Here is a 24,698-nt window from a genome sequence, read left to right on the forward strand (position 1 = left end):
TGTCAAATTGCATAGAGAACAAATAAAACAACTAAATTCTACCCCTTGGTACATGTAATTCTCAGATTGGGCACCAGCGTGTAGTTTACGAGACATTTCCCTGCGAGCTAAATCACCAAAACCGAAAGGCTACTGCAGCATTTTGCCGTAGAGCAGTACAGCGGAAAAGCACAGCCGCTGCAGCTGTGCAGTATGAAAAGAAATATTTTTAGTCACAGCGATCCCTAAAGACAGCTACCTGGCTGTATTCTAACAGAGGCAGCCTCGCTAGATGTGTTACACGTTCTTTATTTTCATTCAAGGAATTTTGCATCCTTCATTCAGGCTGCAGTATAAGGATAGGACCTCTGCAGCCTAAGTACCACCTATGGTCTCCCCTGAAAAGAGACCACTAGTCTAGTGGAGCTAACCTCATTAACAATGGATAAATAAATGAATAAAATAAATTTACAGTCTGAACATAATTAATTATTGCTAAATACCTTTGTGAAACAGTATATTAGACTTCACTTCCAGATTGCTTTGTAATTTGGGGGCCATAGTTGTGAAGGGTGTGTTTCCTATTCTGATGGATGCGAAATAAACTATTTCCTGAGAGTTTATACCTAGTAAATTTTTTCTGTAACAGATACAAAAGCTGCAGGTACTTGCGTCTGTGGTAGATTTGCAAGTGATTTGTGCTAAGGAGCTTTTACTCTGCCCAAAACTGGGTATGAAGAGGTGTATTATGGGAAGGAATGGGTGGCAGACTGGAACAGTTTTTTATTTGAGGAAATACCTGACGTCAGAGGCACCAACTGTTCATCTAAGTAGTACATCAGAACTACTCCAGAAGTGCTAATCCAAACCAGAGCCAGAAGCAAAACTAAACATTAATAATATTTAAAAAGCAAAAACCTAGAAGTAATAGAGCTTCTCTCCCTGGGCCTCTACTGAAAATGGACATGTATCCAGCTAGTCTAGCCCAGCCAACAAATGTAAAATAAATAAAAATAAAATCTTAAAATAAAGCACTACCACAGTAGCCTGGCCACCAAAAAGTGTGTACAAGTGAAATGTACATTTGTCCTGGCCCAGTACTTAAAGTAACTATTACTTCAAAATTGTATAAATTATATTATTTTGTGGCTCTCCTACTACAGTATTCTATTGACTGATTCCACCCTCACTAAATGGTTCTACCCTTGTTTCCACGATCCGCACCTATTGCCCCTGTGCAAGTGGGACACCGTTGGAAGCCCAGGATGAATTTATGGTTGCCCATCCAATCGTCCAGATTGCATTAGAAGAGGGCCAATGCAGTGCTCTGTTTGACATGAAGTGGGGAGTTTGTTCCAAAGGTGTGGTAACTTCTGGGAGAAAAATCTGTCCCTCCAGCGTGTTCTATAAATGTCACATAACCAGGTTAAGGTCTTTAGAGCACGTAACCTGTGTATCGTCTGACTTGTGGAGATGCAGCATTTCCAGTAAAGCAAGGTCAGAGATTGCTTTGTATGCAAGGCAGTGATCGCCTCTGAGTAGTCTGTATGAAACAGAATAAAGTGATAGTGATTTCAGACGATCCACATAGGACAGATGCTGAAGACCTTGAATTTTGCTTGTGAGGAACCTTTGCGGTCTCTCCAATTGCTGCAGGTGCTTGGAAAGGTACAAGGGGTGTTGTAATCTGTTATTGGCCTGATGAAGGAAGAGTGCTAGGAGGTTATAACTTTTTCTCTTGAGGCAATTCCCTTACTTGTGAGATGAGCCGCCTTTCTTACCACCATGGAGACATGGTGGTCAAAGGTAAGGTTGCTTTCAACCTGTGTGCCCAGGTCTGTCACCACTGAGTGTGTACTTAAGGTGTTGCTATTGATGTGGTAGTTAGCAGGAACATCGCCCTTACCAAAAGGGATGATGATACATTTCTTTTGCATTGAATTTAAGGCCATCACTTTGGCACCAGTCATTTGTTTGTGTAAGACCCCTCTTGTAGAATGTTGACATCATTTGGAGATTCTGTCACTGCTCCCAGTTTGCAGTTATCCGCAAACGGTGCCAGCCACATATCTTTACTTTTTGCTTGTACTTCGGAGAAATAGAGTCCAAACAGTAGAGGTTCCAGGACTTCTCCCTGTGGAACATCACTGGTTATAGGTCTGCTGTTAGAGGTGGATTCTCCTGTTTTGACAATATGGGTTCTATCAGTGGGCCAGTTAGTGACTCTCTAACAATATAAGAGTTGATACCTAGCTGGGTGAGTTTGTCAATGATGTCTGAGTGGGGGATAGTGTCAAATGCCTTGGCTAAGTCTAGGTAGGCTGTATGCACAGATTTCCCCTTGTCCAGGGCCTTGGCAACTGTTGAGGTCCACCAGGTTTAACCGGCATACTCTCCCTTTGACAAATCCAAACTGAATAGGGTCAAGTGTTTGGAGATTACCTATGCCTTTGCTGGTGGGGTCCATCGTGATTCGCTCCATGCACTTGCAGATAAAGCTAGTCAGGCTAATAGGTCTGTTAGTTCCCGGTGTCAGTGGAAATACCACCTTTGTGCAAGGGAATAACTGGCTATTTTCCATTCAGCTTGGACGAAGGCAGTGCTTAGACTATGATTAAAGAGAGTACCCAATGGTATTGCTAATTCTTGTTGGAGCCCATGTAGGACGCAGCCTGGGATGTTATCAGGTTCCATAGATGCTGTGTTTTTAGCCTTGGAGAGTGCGCTGTATGTTACTGTCTGATGCAATTCAGTCATTACCCTGTAACTTGCAATGCTGGCCACCATTGATACAGTAGAAAAGTGCCGCTGGAACAGATGTTTACTGTTAGATCTGTGTTTGTGTGGGTAACTTTTGTGCCTATGTGTATGTCCTGTAGTAACCATGTAAGAGATGTATTAAGCTTGCCAAGAATAACTCAGTATTGCATCCAAGTGCTTCTTTTCCACAAAGTACAATGAATAACTTTTGTTTTTCATTTTAGGTAGTTTTGCCTGACTGGGTAGCTGATCCATTCAAAAGCAGTCATGAAATGTCTTGTGTCCTTAGAGAAGGAGAGCCAGAGACTTGCCTTTCTTCTGGAAGATTCCCTATCTAGGGAGGCTAGACATTGGAAGGCTCCAGTTTTCAGGGTATCTTCCAGTCAGGTATGCTCTGAAACGTTTATTCTAGTGTTCACTTTCAAGGATCTTTTGCATGACATAGAGTGACAGTTGCTCAAGTCTTATGTTCTCGCTCTTACCTAAAACGTGCTTTCCACTTGATTTATGACAGTATTGCAACAGTGTATGTTCATATTGGTAACTGCTGGCCTTAGCCATATGGGTTGTATCCTGTCAAGGATATTGCAGCCACCCAGCTTCCAAAGCTTTAGGGTACCTTCCACGTACCCAAGTCATCAGGCAGTTTGAGCTGAGTTGACTAAAAGACAGCTTGGGCACAAAGCCCTTCAGAGCTTTACTGCTGCCAAAGAGTAAGCTCCTCTGAGGCTTTTGATAATTTGACTGTCAGCTTGTGCGTTCCTTAGCTGGGCAGATAAGTTCCCTTGGAGGGGTGGGACTTCCATTTTCTTTTTTTTCCTGATGTTTTATTACTTTCCTCTTCGGGGGAGTTATTGTAAAGTTGAGTGGTGTGCTTTAACAGTGTCTTGAGACTGTAACATACTTTTGAAATGGAGCACTTGTTTCTGTCCGTTTAAAAGTAGTGTTATTTAACTGATAGACTATGTTCTGTGGAGAAATTGTATTTATTTTAAGATTGTGGTGCTGCCATAGTGTTTGAAAGTGCATTCTACTGTGTTTGTTTTATTTTATTTTATTTATTTTGTTTTGTTTTGCTTTATAAAAAGTAACTTGTGCACTGATAGTTTAACAGGCTCTGTTGCTTATTTTCCCCAGGATAGAAGCAACATTTTCGGCTTTACTATGTAACAGATTGTCACTCCCAAGGTTGGCCTCTCTTACAGCTGCAAAATGAAAAAGTTGAATAAACAGCCTTTGCCACCACGGCAGGCTAGCAATTTGCCTCTCTTGCAGGCAGGTGACTGTGCTATGGCCATTTGATGTTCTTCATTCCACATTGCTGCAGTCCTAACTATTGGGTAGTCCGCTGTCCAGTCGGCCCGAATACCAAAGTATATGGCTGACGTCGGTCAGGGCGCATTAGACTGACGTCAGTACGTCAGGGTACTAATGCGCATGACCGACGTTATATCCTCAGTCTTTTTTGCCGCATGGTCCGATGCAGAAGCAATTTTGCGAGTGCAGGTTGGCGTTCTGAAAGTTTCTGAAGTCAGAGTTTCAGACCGAATCAAAGTTGGCTAAGTACCCGTTGGGAATATTTTGGTTTTTCTTGCCTCAGTATTTAACCGGATGTCAGAAAAAGTGAATAACTGTATTTCTTGTGGGAAACAGATACCTCATAGGGATTACCATACTTTGTGTATACCTTGTTTAGGGCCTGAGCACGACGTTGTTGGATGCCGCTCTTGTGCTAGATTTAACAAACGCACTATTAAGAGAAGGTTAGACTGTGCCAGGTTAGTTTTTGGGAAGCGTTGTAATTATAAAATGCCGCCGGATGCTCCGCGCCGCTTCGCCAAAAGCGCAAGGACAAAGCAGCAAAGCCTAGAGTGGAAGAACCGACAGTCCCTGACGTCGGTTCTTTAGAAGGCTCAGTGGAGCCGGAGGTTCTGCCAGGTGTTTCTTTGGAGTCTCAGGGAGAGACTTTACTGTTACAGGATGTATCCTCTCAGGAAGTAGGCCAGGCTGAGGGGCTTCTCAGGTGGCTGTTCTTCCCTCTCTTCCTAAGGTGGTTAGAGCCTCCCTTCTGTTTCCAAGGCTTCTTTAAGAGGCAGGCCAAGTTTAGCTTCAGTGGGGTTTCTCCTAGTGCTTCAGGGTCTTTGCCTAAGAAACATATGCTTAAAATGGCAGAGGATTTGATTACTATGATTAGAGGTTCTATGCCCCTCCTGATAAGAGGCCTAGGGTGGAACCTGAGTTTGAGAGTTTTGAGCAATGTTCGGAGGCTTCTGAGTCTTCGGCTGAAGACTTGCAGGAGTATCCTCCTTATTCTGATTCTGATGTGGATGATTCTACTCCTTCAGCTTCTCCTCCTGAGGATTTTTCATTTTCAGAGACTCTGCATTCCATGAGGGAGCATTTTAAATGGGAAGGTCAAGATTTCTCTGATTCCAGGAAGAGGCTTAGGGAATTCTTGTCTTACCCCAGCATAGGCCTTTAGCTATACCTCCTGTTCTGAATGTGGTGGAAGATGTTTTTGCAGAGGCTTCCCTGAATCCTGATTCTTTGCCTCCTGCCCCAGTCAAACCGGATAGGTACTATAGGGTGCCTGAAGCTCATAAGTATCTTTTTAAGAGTCCCAGGGCAGACCCGGAAACTGTCTCTCAGGGGCCTAAAGGTGTGAAGGCCTCGGTTGTTAAAAATCCTGTTCCTCCTGATAAAGAGGCAAGGGCTTTGGATAGATGGGGAAAGAAAGTGTATACTTCTTCCACTTTAGCCATGAGGGCGTTGAATTGTCAGTTTCACATGTTAAAATATCAGAATTACCTCCTTTCACAATTGAAATCTAAGGTGGATGCTCTGGCAGAAGGTATTGAGTGTAAAGAGTTGCAGGATTTAGTTCATGTGTCTGAACAGGTGGGTAAACATTCCTTGCAGTGTGGTTTTGATGCTGTGCAGGCCTCCTCGAGGGTGGCTGCCACTGGTTCTGTTCTTCGTAGGCATGCCTGGTTGAGAGATCAGAATTTAGCTGAGCATGTTAAAACAAGGATTTTGGATGCTCCTTTGCAGTCTGATGTGTTGTTTGGTTCGCCTGTGGAAGCAGTTTTAAAGAAAATGGAGGACAAGGCTAAGTCTATGCAAACTGTTAAGGATTTTTGCAGGTGCAGCCTCCAAGTTTAGTAGAAATTGGCCTACTAAGGGATGGACTTATCCTGCTTATGATTCCCAGTCTAGGGGTAGGTCTAGACGTGGTAGGGGCAGAGCTCAAGGTTCTTTTAGGCCTAGGACAGGAGTTCCCCTGCTCAGACTTCTGGTGAGGGCAGGGGTCAGTCCTTTCGTAAGCAGACCCAATGACCTGCCTTTTCAGCTGCCAGCACATTTTCGCCTGGCAGCACCTTTGGGAGGAAGGCTGTCTCTTTTCAAAGAAAATTGGGATTTAATTACCCAAGACAGATGGGTTCTGGATATCATTTACCACGGTTACAGGTTTTATTTCCATACCTTGCCTCCTTTCAAAGGCATGCCAGACATTCCTCCTCTACAAAGAAAAGAGGCTCACAAGCAAATTTCTCTGTTGCTCCAAATAGGGGCCATTCAGCCAGTTCCTGTGCCAGAAAGGGGCCTAGGATTTTATTCTCGCCTGTTCCTAGTACCGAAGAAGGGGCACACTTGGAGACCAATTTTGGATTTATCTATCCTCAACACTTATCTGGACATTCCCAAGTTCAAAATGTTGACGTTACAACAGCTTTTACCTCTGCTGGGCAAAGATCACTGGATGGTAACTTTAGATCTCAAGGAAGCTTACCTTCATGTGCCTATAAGACTAAGTTGCAGGAAGTATCTGCGTTTTCGAGCTGGAAATTCTCATTATCAGTTCTCTGCATTGCCCTTTGGCTTATCCACTGCGCCCAGAGTATTCACAAAGGTTCTGGCTCCAGTGATAGCTTACTTCAGGCTAAAAGGAATTCAAATCTATCCTTACTTGGACGACTGCCTGATTCTAGCTCAAGAAAAGGAAGACCTTCTACAGCATTTGGATTATGTCATAGCAGTGCTAAGATGCCTAGGGTATTCTGTGAACGAAATAAAGTCCAGTCTAGTACCCTCTCAAGACATGTGCTTTTTGGGTGTGAGACTGAATACAGCAGCCCAGATGGCCTTTTTAACCCCGGACAAACAAAAGAATCTTTCCAGTTACTCCCATCAACTATCTCTTCAGTCCGGGCTGACTGCAAGGACAGTCCTTCAAGCCTTAGGGTTCATGGCATCTTGTATTCTGGTGCTTCCCAATGCCAAACTGCATATGAGGAAGCTGCAATGGTATCTCAAAATGTATGGACACAGCACTGCCAGGATTTGGACACTGTCATTCAAATAATACCTTGCATTCAAAAGGAATTTTTGTGGTGGGCTCAGGAATGTCACCTAAACAAGGGACTCTCTGTGACCCGGCCAGAGGCGAGTCAGATTCTAACGACAGATGCCTCCGACATTGCTTGGGGAGCTCATCTAAATGGAAAGTGGATACAAGACAAGTGGCCTGCCAGACTACAGCATCTACATATCAACATGAAAGAGATGTTAGCAGTCCAGTTTGCATTAATGGCTTTCAAGGAGTTACTTCTTCCAGGGCAGGTGTTGATTCTAACAGACAACACAACTGTCATGTGGTACATCAACAAACAAGGGGAACACATTCTTACCCATTGTGCAGGCAAGCAATGATTTTATGGGAGACTGCGCTGAGCTTGCAACTAACTCTTCAGGCAAGGTTTCTGCCGGAGCACAGAACTCCTTAGCAGATGTGTTAAGCAGACAAATCATGGATCCCCACGAGTGGAAACTGGATCTTCATGTATTTCAAAAATTGACAGTGTCATGGGGAACTCCAGACATAGAACTGTTCGCTTCTCCACTGAACCACCAGCTGCCAAAGTTTTGCACAAAGAGGTTTCATCACACAGCTTGGAAAGTGGATGCTCTTTCTTTCAGTTGGAAAAATCTTCATGTGTATGCTTTTCCACCTCTGCCTCTTCTCCCAAAGGTGCTTCTAAAGGTCAGACAAGACAAGCCAAGGATGATTTTAATAGCTCCAGATTGGCCTCGGCAGCACTGGTGCCCATTACTGAGGAGTCTGGTAAGGAAGCCTCCATGGCCTTTACCTTTGATTCCACACCTGTTGTCTCAGAGGGACGGTCACCTGCTCAATGTCAAGCTTCACTCTCTTCATCTGACAGCCTGGCATATTCTGTTTTGAAACACAGCAGGTCTCAACTTCCTCAACAAGTTTTAAATGTGATTATGGAAGCCAGAAGACCTAGTACAAGGAAAGTGTACGCAGAAAAATGGAAGAGATTTTTATTTTGGAGTGCAGCAAAGAATTTGGAGATTTCTGAGCCTAATTTGAGTGTGGCTCTTCAATATCTTACTGAGTTATTGGACAAAGGTTTGTCTTTCTCTTCCATTAAGATTCATGCTGCAGCAATTTCAGCTCACTATGATTGTGACCCACCATTGTTTTCGCATCCTTTGTTCAAGCAATTTCTTAGAGGGGCAAAGAATATAAGACCCCCATAGAGCTCCTACTCCTGCTTGGGATCTCAATTTTGTGTTGGAGAAACTTACTCTACAACCTTTTGAGCCTGCGGCTACTGCTGAATTGAAATATTTGTCATGGAAGACTGCTTTTTTGTTGGCCATTACTTCTGCAAGAAGGGTTTCTGAATTGCAGGCCCTTATGGCGGTAGAGCCTTTTTTGATTTTCCATAAGGATAGGGTATCATTACGTACTAATCCTTCTTTTATGCCTAAGGTGGTTTCTAGTGTGGCTTTAAACCAAACTATTCATTTGCCTACTTTTTATGCAGATCCTCAAAATAAAGGGGAAAAGATTTTGCACACTTTAGATGTACACAGGCAATTGCGTTATTATTTGAGCAGGACCAAGGATTTTAGGCAGTCTCAGCAGTTGTTTGTTTCTTTTGCTTTGGGTTCGCAGGGCAAGCCTGTGTCAAAACAAACTATTTCTAGGTGGATTGGGTTTTGCATTGCATTTTGTTATTCCCATCATGGCAAGGAGATTCCAGCTGGGATTAGGCCTCATTCCACTAGGGCTACTGCCACTTCAACAGCATTTCTAAGGGGGGTGGCAACTAAGGATATTTTGGAGGCAGCTACTTGGAGTTCAGTGCATACTTTCTCTAAGCATTATCACCTTCCTCTCTACTCTAAGTCTAGGGCTGGTTTTGCCACAGCTATTTTGCAAGGCATGTTGTCAGTTCCTGCTTCCTTATGATTTGCCAGCCTCCCTTATCTCTGCTTTGGGATTCTACCCAATAGTTAGGACTGCAGCAATGTGGAATGAAGAACATAGTACAGTTTTGTACCTACCATAAATGTAGATGTTCGAGGATCCACATTGCTGCAGTCCAATTACCCTCCCTCCTTCCCTCTGTGTTTAGGGGTGGTTGTGTAGGTGAGGTTATATTCTGGTAATTTTGTATATATTGTACATATTTTTGGTGCAGGTATGTTTGGAGTTTTTGGTTTTGGCCTTATCTTTTCAGGGTCTTCTGACATCTGGGGCAAGAAAAGACTGAGGATATGACGTCGGTCATGCGCATTAGTACCCTGACGTACTGACGCCAGTCTAATGCGCCCTGACCGACGTCAGCCATATACTTTGGTATTCGGGCCGACTGGACAGCGGACTACCCAATAGTTAGGACTGCAGCAATGTGGATCCTCGAACATCTACATTTATGGTAGGTACAAAACTGTACTTTGTACCTCAAGCCACACTCGTCTTTTACCTTAGATCCCTCTGGTGTAGCACCTACAGCCACTATAGACTGGGGGTTAGCAATGTCTTCTGTGGCTGTTGAAGTCCCCTCAGTGGGCAAAGGAGAGCCGCTGTTGTCGGGGAAGAGAAAACGGGGAAAGTTTTCTGTTGTCAGAATGCTGTTGTGCCCATCCATGGGGAAGCAGTGTCTGTCATTAGTAATACAGTTGGCCCCATTTTTCTTGTCAAAAACATTTTTTTTTGAAAACCAAGCCTTTGTCTACTCCTCCTCAAATTTATTTGGGTAGTAGTAGTTTACTGGGACTGGCTCCATGTTTGATTTAGGCTATTTATCCTTCTTGTAGAGTAGTTTCTTGTAAAACAAAGGGGGATGTTCCTTTCCTGAAGATATTAAAGATTCTGAATCTAAACTGGAAGATACAGGGATGGATTCAAGGATGTTCATAGTGTTTCACTGTTGCAGTCATTACACTTGGGTTATCCTGCTGGCAGGCTACCCGCAGTCTGCCTGAATTCCAAAGTCTAGGTCCGGCGTCAGTTGCTGTCGCCTCTTCCCTGACGTCAGTGCGCCAGGGGTATAAAAGATGCAGCCGATGCCATTTTCTTCAGTCTTTCTTGCCGCGCGGTGCCCGAAGCAAAAGGAGTTCGCAAGTGCCAGTCGGCCGACTCCTGAGATTTTCAAAAACGAATTTCAGATCCGAAGTCTTCATTAAAGCTAAGTACCCCATTGGGGAAACTTTTTTTCCTTGCTTCAGACCGATGTCAGAAAAAGTTAACCGTTGTATTTCTTGTGGGAAGCAAATACCTCATAAGGATTTTCATTCTTACTGTATTCCTTGCCTAGGCCCTGATCACAACGTTGCTAGCTGTCGGTTTTGTGCTAGATTTAACCAACGCACTATTAAGCGTCTGTACGATTTTGCCTTTCATTACTTTGGCCGCAGATTCAATTATATAATGCCGTCAGAACAGCCGATGACTGAAGTTTATAAAAAGTGCAAGGAAAAAGAAAAGGACGGGCATCAGAGGTCCAAAACCAATGAGTTTTCCGCTAAGCCAGTCGCCGGTTCTCAGTGAGGCACTTTCGCAGCCCCCGGCGCCCGCTATCTCAGAGCCACAGGCCGCTGATGACTCCCACGTGGAGCCAGCTAGGCCTCTGGGATACTCAAGGTATTGGACAAGGTATTGGACTCTCGGAAACTGTTCCCTCAGATGGGTCCAGAGCCGCTGAGCAGTTATCTGCTTCTGAGGGTGTTTTCAGACCTACACAGTTATATGTAAAGCCTACTTCAGCTTCCAAAGCAAAGACTAAAGCAGTTCTAAAGGCAAAGAAACAAGTGCAGCATTCTCCTGGACAGACTACCATGCCTAAAAAAGATGCTCAAAATGGCCGAAGACCTAATTACCCTGATCAGGGGTTCCCATCACCCTCCTGACAAGAGGCCTAGGCAAGAGACAGAATATGAATCTTCAGATCAGATTTCCATTTCCTCTGACTCCTCTTCTGAACAGGAATACTCTCTTCCTCCTTACGAGGATTCTGATGCTGAAGAATCTATCCCTTCAGCCTCACCGCCTGAGGATTATTCTTTTGGGGAAACCGTGCATACCATGAGGGAGCACTTCCACTGGGAGAGCCAAGACTACTCAGAATCTAAGAAAAGGCTTAGAGATTTATTCTCAGAGTCCGGACTTTCTTCTGACTCTTTACCTCCTGCCCCTGTTAAACCAGACAGATACTACAGGGTTCCAGATTCACATAAATTTCTTTATAAAAACCCTGCTGCTGATCCAGAAACTATTTCTCTGATCCAGAACCTATTTCTCAGGGTCCCAAAGGGGTCAAGGCTTCTACTGCAAAAAACCCTATCCCCTCTGATAGAGATTCAAGGGCACTAGACAGATGGGGAAAAAAAATTTACACTTCTGCTACTTTGGCTGTGAGGGCTTTAAATTGTCAATTTCATATGCTTAAATATCAGCAATACTTAATGTCACTGCTAAAACAGAAAATGTTGTTAAATTCTGATTGTGCAGAAAATAAGGAAATGCAGGATTTATTACATGCAACTGAACAAGTGGAAAAGCATACATTGCAATGTGGTTTTGATTCTCTGGAGGCCTCTTGCAGGGCTGCAGTTATGGGTTCTGTCATTAGGAGGCATGCTTGGTTAAAGGAACAGAATCTGCCTGATCATGTTAAAGCAAAATTATTAGATGCTCCATTACAGCATGATACCTTATTTGGTGTTAAAGCAGAGGAGGTGTTGAAGAAAATGGAGGACAAAGCGAAATCTATGCAAACAGTAAAGGATTTCTTACAGGTACAGCCACCCAGATTTAGCAGGCACTAGCTTACAAAGAACTGGTCCTTTTCAGTGTCAGACAGGCCACAAAGAGGCAGATACAGACACCCCAGAGGCAGATCCCAGCCCCAGGGCTCATACAGGCCTAAACAGTGGGATGCTTCTACCTCCAAAAGCGGAGAAGACAAATCACAGCCATACAGGAAACAGTCCCAATGACTTTCCTCTGCCAGCACCAAGCACTTATCTTTTGGCAGCCCCCTTAGGGGGAAAACTAGCACTTTTTTTCTCAAAACTGACACATGATCACCCAGGACAAATGGGTCTTGAATATAGTGTCCCAGGGGTACAGGTTCCACTTTCACACCCTGCCAAGGGCAAAAGGTATGCCAGACCTGCCACCCCATCAATGGGCAGAAGCACAAAAACAAGTTTCATCCCTCATGGACATGAGGGCTATTCAGCAAATACCACAGCAAGAGCAGGGACAAGGATTTTACTCAAGACTTTTCTTGGTACCCAGAAAAGACAAAGCCTGGAGACCGATACTGGACATGTCTATTCTAAACACATTTCTGGACGTTCCTAAATTCAAAATGTTGACTCTGCAGCAGCTTCTGCCCATGCTGGGCAAGAAGGCTTGGCTTGTAACTTTGGACCTAAAAGAGGCATTCCTGCATATTCCAATCAGACAATCTTGCAGAAGATACCTCAGATTCATAGCTGGCTCAATGCACTACCAATTCTCTGCACTGCCCTTTGGCTTATCTACTGCGCCCAGGGTCTTCACAAAATGCCTGGCACCAGTAATTGCTTTTTGCAGACAGAGGAATTCAAATGTATCCTTACTTGGACGATTGCCTTATTCAAGTAGAGAACAAGGACATTCTATTAAAGCATCTGGCGTTTGTAAAAAGATTACTAATTTGCCTAGGGTACACAGTAAACGAAAAGAAATCGAAACTAGTACTCTCTCAAGAGATAATATTCCTGGGTGCAAGCTTAAGTACAACTGCCCAGATGGCTTATCTCACGCCAGACAAACAAAGGCAACTGACTTCTTACTTCAAAATGTTGGCAACAAAGACCCAGCTATCTGCAAGAAAAATTCTGCAAGCTTTGGTCTTCGTGGCATCCTGCATTCTGCTAATTCCGTATGCCAGACTGCATATGAGGAAACTACAATGGTATCTAAAAAGTGTTTGGACTCAACAGTGTCACAGCCTGGAAACCTTAATTACCCTCATTCCCTGCCTGCAACAGGAGTTTTGATGGTGGGCACAGGCCTGTCACCACAACAAGGGACAGCCATTCACCCTACCCACAGCCAGGCAGTCAATAACAACAAATGCTTCAGACTATGCCTGGGGGGCCCACATGGCAGGAAAATGTATTCAGGGCACATGGCCCATAAGCCAAAGGCATCTTCATATCAATCAAAAAGAGATGCTAGCTGTTCAAAATGCCCTGACAGCTTTTCTACTCCATCAAGGACAACTGATAAGGACGGACAATACTACAGTCATGTGGTACATAAACAGAGAGGCACTCATTCCTACCCCCTCTGCAGACAAACCGTGACTTTGTGGGACACAGCATTGGCTTATCAAGTACACCTGCAAGCACAATTCCTGCCAGGAAAGAAAAATACTCTGGCAGACTAAGCAGAAACCTCACGGATCCCCACGAGTGGGAACTGGATCCACAAGTCTTCAGCATGATAATAAAGAAATGGGGATGCCCAGACATAAATCTATTTGCCTCCCCTCACAACTGCCAACTACAGAGATTCTGCACAAGGACTTATCACAAGCAAGCATGGAAAGTGGATGCTGTATCATTCAGCTGGAAAACCCTAACAGTATATGCCTTTCCTCCTCTGCCTCTCCTCTCCAAGGTACTCCTAATGGTCAGACAAGAGAAGCCAAAAATGATTCTGATTGCTCCAGATTGGCCCCGCCAGCACTGGTACTCAATCCTAAAGAGCTTGTCTCAAGGCCCAGCCTGGACATTGCCTCTAATTCCTCATTTACTGACCCAACGAAACAATCAGATCCTGCACAGCCAACTCAGAACTCTAAATCTGGCAGCATGGTGGATAATGTAGCCATTCAGAACACACCTCTCTAAAGCAGTGATGTATGTTATTTTGGAGGCCAGGAGGCCCAGTACCAGAAAATCTTATGCAGAAAAATGGAAAAGATTCTGTGCTTGGAACCAGGCACAAGGAATTGATATGTTTCTACCAAATATTCCTCAGATTTTACAATACCTAACTGAGATGCTGGACAAAGGCCTATCCTTTTCATCAATTAAAATCCATGTCTCTGCCATTTCAGCTCATTACAATACGGAACCACCAATTTTTTCACATCCATTGCTAAGACAGTACCTCAGAGGGGCCAAAAACATAAGCCCTCCAAGGAGAGCACCAATGCCTGCATGGGATCTCAATTATGTTTTGGAAAAACTCACACTGCCACCTTTTGAGCCAGCCAATACAGCTGAAATAAAGTTCTTATCTTGGAAATCAGCTCTGCTCCTAGCAGTAACCTCTGCAGGACGAGTCTCAGAGTTACAGGCACTCATGGCTGTGGAACCTTTTATCATTTTCCATCCAGACAGGGTTTCTCCGAGGACTAACCCGACATTTATGCCTAAGGTAATGTCCAGTGTAGCCCTTAACCAAACCATTCATTTGCCTACCTTTTACCCAAACCCACAGAATAAGGGTGAGAGACTCCTGCATTCTTTGGACATACACAGACAGCTACACTTCTACTTGGACAGAACTAAAGCCTTCAGAAAGACTGAGCAACTCTTAGTAGCATATGCTGCAGGATCACAAGGAAAGGCTATCTCAAAGCAGACTATTTCAAAATGGATAGGCCACTGCATTCATTTCTGCTATTCACAACATGGCAAATCAGTGCCTAAGGGCATTAGGCCTCACTCAACCAGAGCAGCAGCCACTTCAGCAGCCTTCCTCAGAGGAGTACCAGCCAAAGACATTTTAGAGGCTGCAACTTGGAGTTCAGTGCACACTTTTACCAAGCACTACCACTTACCTCTCTACTCTAAATCAAGAGCAGGCTTTGCCACTACATTTCTGCAGGGCCTTATAGCCTCTCCTAATCCTATTTAGACCCAGCCACCCAACCTCAGCTTTGGGATTCAACCAAAGTGTAATGACTGCAACAGTGAAACACTATTAACATAGTACAGTTGTGTACCTACCATAAATGTAGATGTTCGAGTGTATTCACTGTTGCAGTCCAGGTTACCCACCCACCATCCCCCTTTTTCTTTGCTGGGACTTATCTGTACTTCTCTATCCTATACAACCTATGTGGTGTATTTGCTTGTAGATGAAGGAATTGTTTATTTTTTGTGCATGCATACTTATTGGCATAATTTTCAGCCTACCAATTTGGGGGCACCTGACATCTGGGGCAAGAAAAACTGAAGAAAGTGGCGTCGGCTGCATCTTTTATACCCCTGATGCACTGACATCAGGGAAGAGGTGATAGCAACCGACGCCAGACCTAGACTTTGGAATTCAGGCCAACTGCGGGTAGCCTGCCAGCAGGATAACCCAAGTGTAATGACTGCAACAGTGAATACACTCTAACATCTACATTTATGGTAGGTACACAACTGTACTTTTTGTTATCAAATTTCTGATTCAGACTCTGAAGAAAGCTTACTTTCTGATTCTCCCTGTGGGGGGGTTCTCTTACTCCTGAGGCTATTGTTAGAATGTCCCATTGTTTTCATATGAGAACAGTGAGGTTTCAAAAAAATACTGTTACAGAAGGATTTTCCAGAACCCACACCCATTCCTCCTGTCTTGTCTGCTTTAAACGATCTATGTCTTACTGCCTGTAATTTTCCTGGTAGTAAGCCAGCTGTTTCTAAAAAGGCAGATAAGATGTATGTATTTCCTCAGTCTTAATTTTTTATACACCATTTCCAAACCTGACCCAGCAGCTATAGCCTAAGTTGACTCCTGTGCTGCTAAGCAGTTAGTTAATTAGACTCTTACTCTTTACTAATTTGGATGGGAAAATGGTTAGGGGGGGGGGTGTATACTTCTGCAACTTTGAATTTTGGATTTTTAAATTGTCAGGCTCATATTTTAATTTTTTTTCTGATATTGTGAAGTATGAGGAATGTTTTATCTGCAGGGTCTTCTGTGAAGAAAAATCTGCTTTAAATAATTTGTTTATACTATTGCTCAGGTAACTGCTCATTGTCTACAGTGTGTGTAGGACTCTGTTTATATTTCGCCACTGGTACAATTTCAAGGAGGTTTGCATGGCTGCATTCTCAGAACATTGTGGATGATGTTAAAATAAGATTTTAAATTCTCCCTTGGATAGAGATTTGATGTTTAGTCCATCTGCTGCAAATGTGATCAAAAACATGTGATGAAAGGGCCAAGCTGATCCAGCAAATTTGTAAGTTTTTCTTACCCTCCTTTTCCAAATTCTACAAGGGATTTTCTTTCTCCCTGTCCACTTTTGGCAAAAAAAAAAAAAAAAACAGAATAAACAGTCTCAACAGAATTCAGGTAAACAGATGTTTAAGAAGTGACAAGGAGGTTCCAAGCAGTATTCTTAAAAATACCAAAACCAAGGATACTTCCAACAAGTCTGAATGACTGTGCAAGAGACTTTTGGCCAACAGTGGGTGAGAAAAGAGGGGTGGTTCAGTGTTATAATGTGCTGAAATGGCAGAGGCATGAATTTTGATAGACAAGAAGGATAGGCTCTTGTGGAGCATTTCTGTAAAGTACTGAAGGATATGAGGTAAGCTGGGCACCGTAGTGCCCATCCCTCGAATCTGGCTCCAGGAACAGTATCTTTTCCACTTTTCAGGATATGATTTTCTAGTTCTAGGTCTCCTTGCTTCCAGAATGACATCTAGCACCTGCTTACTGAGGGATGCTATTGGAGAGATCAAGGAATTAGCCACCTTGATTCTCTTTTTCTTCCTGAAAGTCCGACTTTCCAGTTTTCTCTTTGGCTTCTGAAGATCATTTGTCAGGGTTACAGTTGGCAATGGGAGGAAATTCCTCCTTTCCAAGGTGTCATTTCACATCCTGTAGATCAGTCTGTTTCATTTCCACCTGTTCTTCGTCCCATGCTGTCCGAAGTAGTGGTAGAATCAGCCCCTCCTTTCCAGATGGGGAAGGGATTTTATTCAAGGGTGTTCGTAGTCCCAAAGAAAGAAACCTGTTTGACACCCAGATGTTCTTCGTGTTTCACTGTTGCAGTCATTTCATTTGGGTAATCTGCTTCCAGGTTGCTCTCAGTTGGCCTGATTAACAAAGTCTTGGGTCCTGCGTCAGTTGCTGTCCCTTCATGACGTCAGGTCGTCAGGGGTATAAAACATGCAGCCGATGCCATTACATCAGTCTTTCTTGCCGTGCAGTGCCTGAAGCAGAAGCAGTTCGCAAGTGCCGATCGGCTGACTCCTGAAATTTTCGTTTTCGAGTTTCAGTACCGAAGTCTTCAGCTAAAGTTAAGTACCCAGTTGGGGAAACTTTTTCTTGCTCCTTTCCAATGTCAGTAAAAGTTAATAATTGCATTACTTGTGGAAAGCAAATACCTCATAAAGATTTTCATTCGTACTGTATTCCTTGCCTAGGCCCTGATCACAATGCACCTTGCTGTCGGTTTTGTGCTTCATTTAATCAGCGCACTATCCGTCGTCTGTATATTTTTGCCTCTAAATATTTCGGTTCTCTGTTTAACTATCCATAAATGTCGTCTGTTAGCCATCTGACCAACGGGATTCCGAAAAAACGCAAAGATAAAGAAAGAGAGAGGCCGTCGAGGTCCAAAACTGCCGACGACGCTTCTCCTAAGCCAGTCGCCAGTTCGCCAGTACTCAGTGAGGCTGCTTTTGCAGCATCTGATACCCGCTACTTCTAATTGGCAGGCCTCTACTGAGACCTATTCGGAGTCCGGTAAACCGCGAGATACTTCAACTATGGAACCCGCGGATGTCTCTACCTTGGATGGGTTCAAAGCTGCTGTGCAGGCACTGGCTTCTGAGGGTGTATTCAGGCCTACGGACTTGCATATTAAATCGACGCCTCCTTCATTACTAAGGCCTAAATCTCGATCCATGTCTAAAAAACTGACGCCCAGGCCACGTGCTCAGGCCCCTATGCCTAAAAAAAACAAATGATAAAAAATGGCTGAAGATCTAATAACTCTAATCAGGGGTAACCAACCCCCCCCCCCCCCTCCCCAAGAGGCCTAGGGCTGAGCTTGATTATGAATCTTCTGATCAGGATTCTGTTTCTTCTGACTCTTCTGATGATCTGGATTTGTCCTTACCTACTTATGAGGATTCTGATGCAGAGGATTGTGTTCCCTCTGCTTCCCCTCCTGAGAATTTTTCTTTTAGGGAAACCTTACATACTCTAAGGGAGCATTTTCACTGGGAAAGCCAGGAATTTTCTGATTCAAAAAAGAGGCTTAGGGATTTCCTTCTTCTACCTCAGCATAGGCCTTTGGCTATTCCTCCTGTACTAGACATTGTTGTTGATGTTTTCTCTGAATCCAGTTTGGCCCCTGATTCCCTGCCTACTGCTCCTAGTAAACCTGACCGATACTACAGGGTTCCTGACTCCCACAAATTCCTTTTCAAAAATCCTATTGCAGATCCAGAGACTATTTCTCAGGGGCCCAAGGGCATTAAGGCTTCTACTGCTAAAAATCCTACCTCTTCTGATAGAGACACTGGGGCGCTGGATGGATGGGGTAAAAAGGTTTATACTTTAGCAACCTTGGCAATCAGAGCTTTAAACTGACAATTTCATATGTTAAAAATCAGCAACATGTTATTGGACTGCTTAAACAGAAAATTATGTTGATTCCTGACTGTGTGGAAAATAAAGATTTACAGGATTTAATGCATTTTGCTGAACAAGTTGGAAAACATACTTTGCAATGTGGTTTTGATTCTTTAGAGGCCTCTTGCAGGGCTGCTGTTACTGGGTTTGTGCTTAGAAGGCATGTTTGGCTTAAGGAGCAATTTTTGCCTGATCATGTTACAGCTACATTGTTGGGTGCTCCTTTAAATCAGGACCGCCTGTTTGGCAACAAGGCTGAAGAATTTCTTAAAAAGATGGAAGATAAAGCTAAATCTATGCAAACTGTTAAAGATTTTTTACAAGTGCAGCCTCTTAGATTTAGTAGGCACTGACCTACTAAGAATTGGTCCTTTCCAGTCCCTTCCAGATCTTCTCACACCAAACCCAGACGCAGCAAAAAACCCAGGTTTCAGTCCCTGGGGGGACACAGAACTAAGCAGTGGGGGGGGGGGGGCTCCACTTCAAATCTGGGAATAGAAAGACACCCCCCTATGGTAAACAGTCTCAATGACTTCATTTTCAAATTTCCAAGCACTTATCTTCTGACTGCCCCTTTGGGGGGAAAGATTGCTCTTCATGCAAAGAACTGAGAACTCATAACCCAGGACAAATGGGCTTTAAATATAGTGTCCCAGGGATACAGATTTCATTTCCACACGTTGCCAACGCCAAATGGGTGGCCGGACCTGCCCCCAAATCAGTGGGCAGAGGCTCAAAAACAAGTACTTTTTCTGTTAAGCATGGGGGCTATTCAACTGGTACCAGAAGAGGAAAAGGGACAAGGTTTCTACTCCAGACTTTTCCTGGTACTCAGAAAAGACAAATCATGGTGTCCAATCCTGGACCTGTCTACTCTAAACACCTTTCTTGAGATTCCAAAATTCAAGATGCTGACTCTTCACCAATTATTTCCTTATGCTAGGCAAAGACGCCTGGTTGGCAACACTAGATTTAAAAGAATCATACCTGCACATCCCAGTCAGGGAATCTTGCGGAAGATACCTACGCTTCAAAGCAGGCTACACGCATTATCAGTTCTTTGCACTGCCCTTTGGCTTGTTTACTGCACCCAGGGTATTCACAAAGTGCCTGGCTCCAGTTATTGCATTTTGCAGGCAAAGAAGTATTCAAATATACCCATACCTGGACGATTGTCTAATTCAGGCAGAAACCTAGGGCATACTTTTTAATCATCTGGCGTTTGTAAAAAGGGTTCTAACTTGTCTGGGGTACACCATAAACGAAAAGAAATCACAACTGGTACCCTGCCAACAAATTGCATTGCTCGAATACAACTTCCCATATGGCTTACCTCACGCCAGAAAAGCAAATTCATTTGATAACCTACTTCCAACAAGTGGCCACAAAACCTTGCTATCTGCAAGACAAATACTGGAAGCCTTGGGGTTCATGGCCTCCTGCATTCTTCTAATTTCATATGCAAGACTGAATATGAGGAAACTACAGTGGTATCTAAAAAGCCTATGGAGTCCAACATTCTTACAGCCTAGAAACAATGAATCTGAAGTAGGAATTTGTCTGCAACCTGTGGGTTACGGATCCGATATCGGATCCGATCCGGCAACTTGTTTCAAGCTAATGGATCTGAGCTCCTAGCCCCTCCCTTCACCCATAATCCCCTGCCAACCCCTACATGACCTCAGATCTAGTTTGCCGTGCTTGTGATGGCAGGATCCTTTTTGAGCTCCAGATAAGTGACAAGAAAAACTTTTTCTTCAAAAAAATAATTTTTTGTTTAAATTAACTGTTTTTAAGTGTGTCTGAGTTAGGTTCCCTATTTTTTTTTTGTTTACTTAATACCCTCCCTTCGCTGGTCGCTAGTGTGTGAGTGTTTGTGGTGTGCTTTTGGGGCCTGTGTGTGTGTGTAGTTGTTTTTCTTTTCTTTGACAAAAAAAAAGGGGAATGGCTGAGGCCCCAAAAGCCATATTTTCGAAATGTACCGAGTGTGGCCATAAGCTCTCCCCGGCTGATGGCCACACTCGGTGCGTTCGGTGCCTTGGGGTTGAACACCTCACCTCGGGCTGTACTATCTGTGCAGCGTTCAACCCCAGGGCACTGAAAGAGCGGAGGTCGAAGCTGGTCCTGGCGGGACTTCTTCCCCCGGATTCGGCTTCGGCCTCTGCTTCCTCTACCACTCCTGTGGCTCCATCACAGCCTGTGATGGTTGCCACTCCTGCCCCCCTGCCTCCGACTGGGACTCGAACTCCCGCCAAAGTGTCGGAGGACAGGGAGGCCAGGAGGGAGAAACGGAGGGAGAAGCACCAAAAGCGGTGGGCCGAGACCTCCGTTTCGGCCCCGCCAGCTAAGCGGGCTTCTCCCTCCATTGCTTCTAGGTCTCCTCCTCCTCTGCTCCGATCCCCTTCTTTCTCCCCGGGGCCCGAGGAAGTGGAAACCCGATCTCCGTCGAGGTCATCGAGGCGGCACTCCAGGCCTGCCTCGGTGGCCTCTTCGAGATCCACATTTAGTTTATCTGATGCAGACTTGGACCGGATGATGCGAAGGTTCATCCAGGCCCAGCTGCAGATGGGAGTGCTTGCCTCCTCTCAGGGGGGGAGCTCGACACCTTTTTTCCACCCAATTGCTCCTTCTCCGACCCGCTACCCGGGTTCGGAGCGCTCAGAGCCGAGCAGCCTTGGAGCCGGGGGTGGGTCGGCGCCGACAGTACTGTATACTTCGGATCCGACCCTACCCTCGAGTCTGTCTGATCCGACCTCTCGGAGCCGTGGTCCGAGCTTCGGATCCGGGGGATTCAGTGTGCCTTCGGCTCCGTCCAGGTCGGAGCACACTGGTCCCTCGGATCCGACTGTCTCGGCGCCGGCTCCGATCCCTTCATCGGATCCGAGTGGGAGCCGACTTTCGGATCCATTGGAGAGTGGCTCTCCCTCGGCATTTGATGTTGTGGAGAGGGCTCTGTTGAGAGCATCCGGACCCCCGGCCCTTGCATCGACTCCTCCCTGCACTCTCTCTCTGCTGGGCCAGGCTTCCATCACCCGGCCAAAGGGACAGCCTGTTTCGATGTCACAGATTTTCCATTGGAACAAGATGTCACTGGCGAGGGCTCCTCGGACAGTCCCCCCGAGGGAAGCTCCCCGCAAGCATAAGTGCAAAAGGAGGCACGTGGACTCCCCTGAGTCCTTAACCGAAGACACGGACTTGGAGGAAGGGGAAGGCTCCCCAAGATCACCCCCTGAGGATGTCTCCTTTGGAGACATCATGGAGATGCTAAGAATCAGAGGTGGGTGGTCTGCCCCCAAGTCTTAATCTGACGAGTCCGTGTTTCTGGAGGCATTCAAGGCAGGCCCGTCTACCTCCTGGGTGTCCCCTCCAGCCGATCCCCTGGTGGACCTTATTACCACCAGGGCATGGAAGGATCCGGACACCGTGGAGCCAATACCCAAACGGCCGGATAGGATTCTTAGCCCCCCCCTCTGACCGGTCTCATTGGAGTAAGGGCCCCCCTGTAGATGCCATGTTGACGGCTGGGAGCCAGTCACTACCAGTTCAGGGTCCTTCCCTTTGGCCTCACCACAGCCCCCCGGGTGTTCACCAAAGTGTTAGCAGTGATTGCGGCCCACCTGAGACTCCAGGGAATTCAGGTCTTCCCGTACCTGGACGACTGGCTCCTGACCGCACCAACAAGGCATCTACTTTGCACAGCCAGAGACTTCTTTCTCCATCTAGCCCCACAACTAGGCATTACTATCAATGTCTGCAAATCCCTACTGGCTCCAACACAGATCATAGAATTTATAGGTGCCAGAATAAACACCAGAGATTTGCGAGCCTTCCTAACTACAGAGAGAATTGGAAATCTTCAACTCCATGTGCGGGCTATCCTTCTTTCAGAGGCTTCACCAGCAGAATTGATCCTGAGGGCACTAGGCTCTGGCAGCAGCGATTACACTCCTTCCATGCGCCCGCTTGAACATGCGAGTCCTACAATGGACTCTGTTAGTGCAATGGTCTTTCCTATCACTCCCTCTCCACCATCCCATTGCTATCAGCAAGGCTTGCAGAAGGGTGTTACTATGGTGGCTCCAAGCATCAAACTTCCATACGGGCCGACCCTTCTGCACCTCTCCCCCCATCGCCACGGTGACCACGGACGCTTCCCGCCCCGGGTGGGGGGGGGGCATTACTCAGGCAGGACAGTCCAAGGCACGTGGAACGATACAGAGACCTCCCTGCATATCAACGTTCTGGAGATGAGAGCGGTGCTGTTAGCGTTGCAAGAACTTCAGAGCTTCCTTCCCGCAGAACGATTGCAATTCACTCAGACAACATGTCAGTGGTCTGGTATATCAACAAACAGGGGGGAACCAGATCTTATCCTCTTTGCCGCGAAGCCATGAGAGTGTGGGAATGGGCGATCTCCACCAGCCGCTTTCTGATTGCAACGCACATTCCGGGGAGGACCAACATCCTAGCGGACAAGCTCAGCCGCACCCTTCTTACCCCCTACGAGTGTTCTCTCAGTCCTCTAGTAGCGAAGCAGATATTCGCAACATGGGGGCAACCCTGCTGCGATCTTTTTGCATCTCCATCAAATGCCAAATGCGACAATTTCTTTGCTCTAATCCCCCCACCAGGGGAATCTCCAAGAGACGCTCTGGTGCATGCTTGGCCACTCGGTCTACTCTATGCCTATCCTCCTCTTCCAATGATGTTACAAGTGTTACAGAAAGCCTCGCGATTGGGGAGAAAAATGATTCTCATTGCCCCATTCTGGCCTCGACAAATTTGGTTCCCTTAACTGTGGTCTCACCTTGTGAATCACCCTTGGATTCTAGATCCCATCCCGGATCTCATCTCCCATCCATTGGACTTACCAACTCCAAACCTGGACAATCTGAAACTTGACAGCTTGGTTGCTCCAGTTCCACGCCTAGTTAGGACTCCCGGTATCACTTCACAAGTCAAAGCCATCCTCGTGGCAGCACATAAACCCTCCACCAGGAAGGTATATCACAGCAAATGGAAACGTTTTTCCATCTGGGCTGAGCGCCGAGAGCTAGATCCCTTTATGGCCCCTCTCACATCCATTTTAGATTTCCTAACTGAACTCTTTCAAGAAGGTGCTAGTTGTTCAACTGTCAAAGTTCAATTGGCAGCCATTTCTCATTATCATGTGGGACATGATACAGGACCCTTGATGTCAGCCAAATTGTGTAAAACCTTTCTCAAGGGTACCTTTTTACTTAGACCTCCTGTAAAAGAAGCTGTACCCCCATGGGATCTTACTTTAGTTCTTCAAGCCTTGACTGCTCCACCCTTTGAACCCGCTGCTACAGTGGACCTCAAATTCTTGTCATGGAAAACAGCATTCCTTGTAGCCATTACTTCTGCGAAAAGAGTGTCAGAACTTCAGGCTCTTTCCGTAAAACCTCCGTATCTGATCTTTCATCCTGATAGAGTGTACCTCAGGATCAATCTCTCCTTTCTTCCCAAGATAGCATCAGAAACCAACATAAACCAATCCATCAATTTACCGGTTTTCTTCCCTAAATATCAAAATAAGGGTGAATACAAGCTGCACTCATTAGATGTTCATAGGCAGCTTCGTTTTTATACCCATAGGACGGCTGGCCATAGACAATCCGACCAGCTGTTTGTTTCCTTTGCCAAATTTAATTTGGGGAAAGCTATCTCTAAAGTATCGTTATCTCGCTGGATTTCCCAATGTGTCCTGCTAGCTTATCAAGCCTCGGGTAGGCCCGCACCAGAAGGAGTTCGTGCTCATTCCACTCGCTCCACTCGCTCCATTTCTACTTCTGCGGCTTTCAAGTCTAGAGTTCCCTTGGATGATATTTGTTCTGCAGCCACTTGGGCTTCATCTCATACCTTTATCAACCACTGCAAGCTAGACCTGCTTTCTAGAGGGAGAGCATCCTTTGGCTCTGCGGTGCTTCGTAATATCCTTCCATGATGTCCACCCAGGGTGCAGGTAGCTGGGGAC

The 24,698-nt window shown here is 45.4% G+C and overlaps 1 protein-coding gene across 1 annotated transcript in view; it reads left to right on the plus strand.

Moving 5' to 3' along the window:
• LOC122799885 (cyclin-I-like) overlaps positions 1-24,698 on the plus strand; it is a 468,895-nt gene that overhangs the window by 92,720 nt on the left and 351,477 nt on the right. The window contains exon 2 of the mRNA XM_044069255.1: positions 2,964-3,126. Within this exon, the coding sequence (XP_043925190.1) occupies positions 3,007-3,126 (120 nt within the window). The 5' untranslated portion in view covers positions 2,964-3,006. The remainder of the gene's footprint in view (positions 1-2,963; positions 3,127-24,698) is intronic.

This window comes from Protopterus annectens, chromosome 4.part0, assembly GCF_019279795.1.
Source record: "Protopterus annectens isolate FY-2018-M chromosome 4.part0, PAN1.0, whole genome shotgun sequence".
In the NCBI taxonomy this organism is placed as follows: domain Eukaryota; kingdom Metazoa; phylum Chordata; order Ceratodontiformes; family Protopteridae; genus Protopterus; species Protopterus annectens.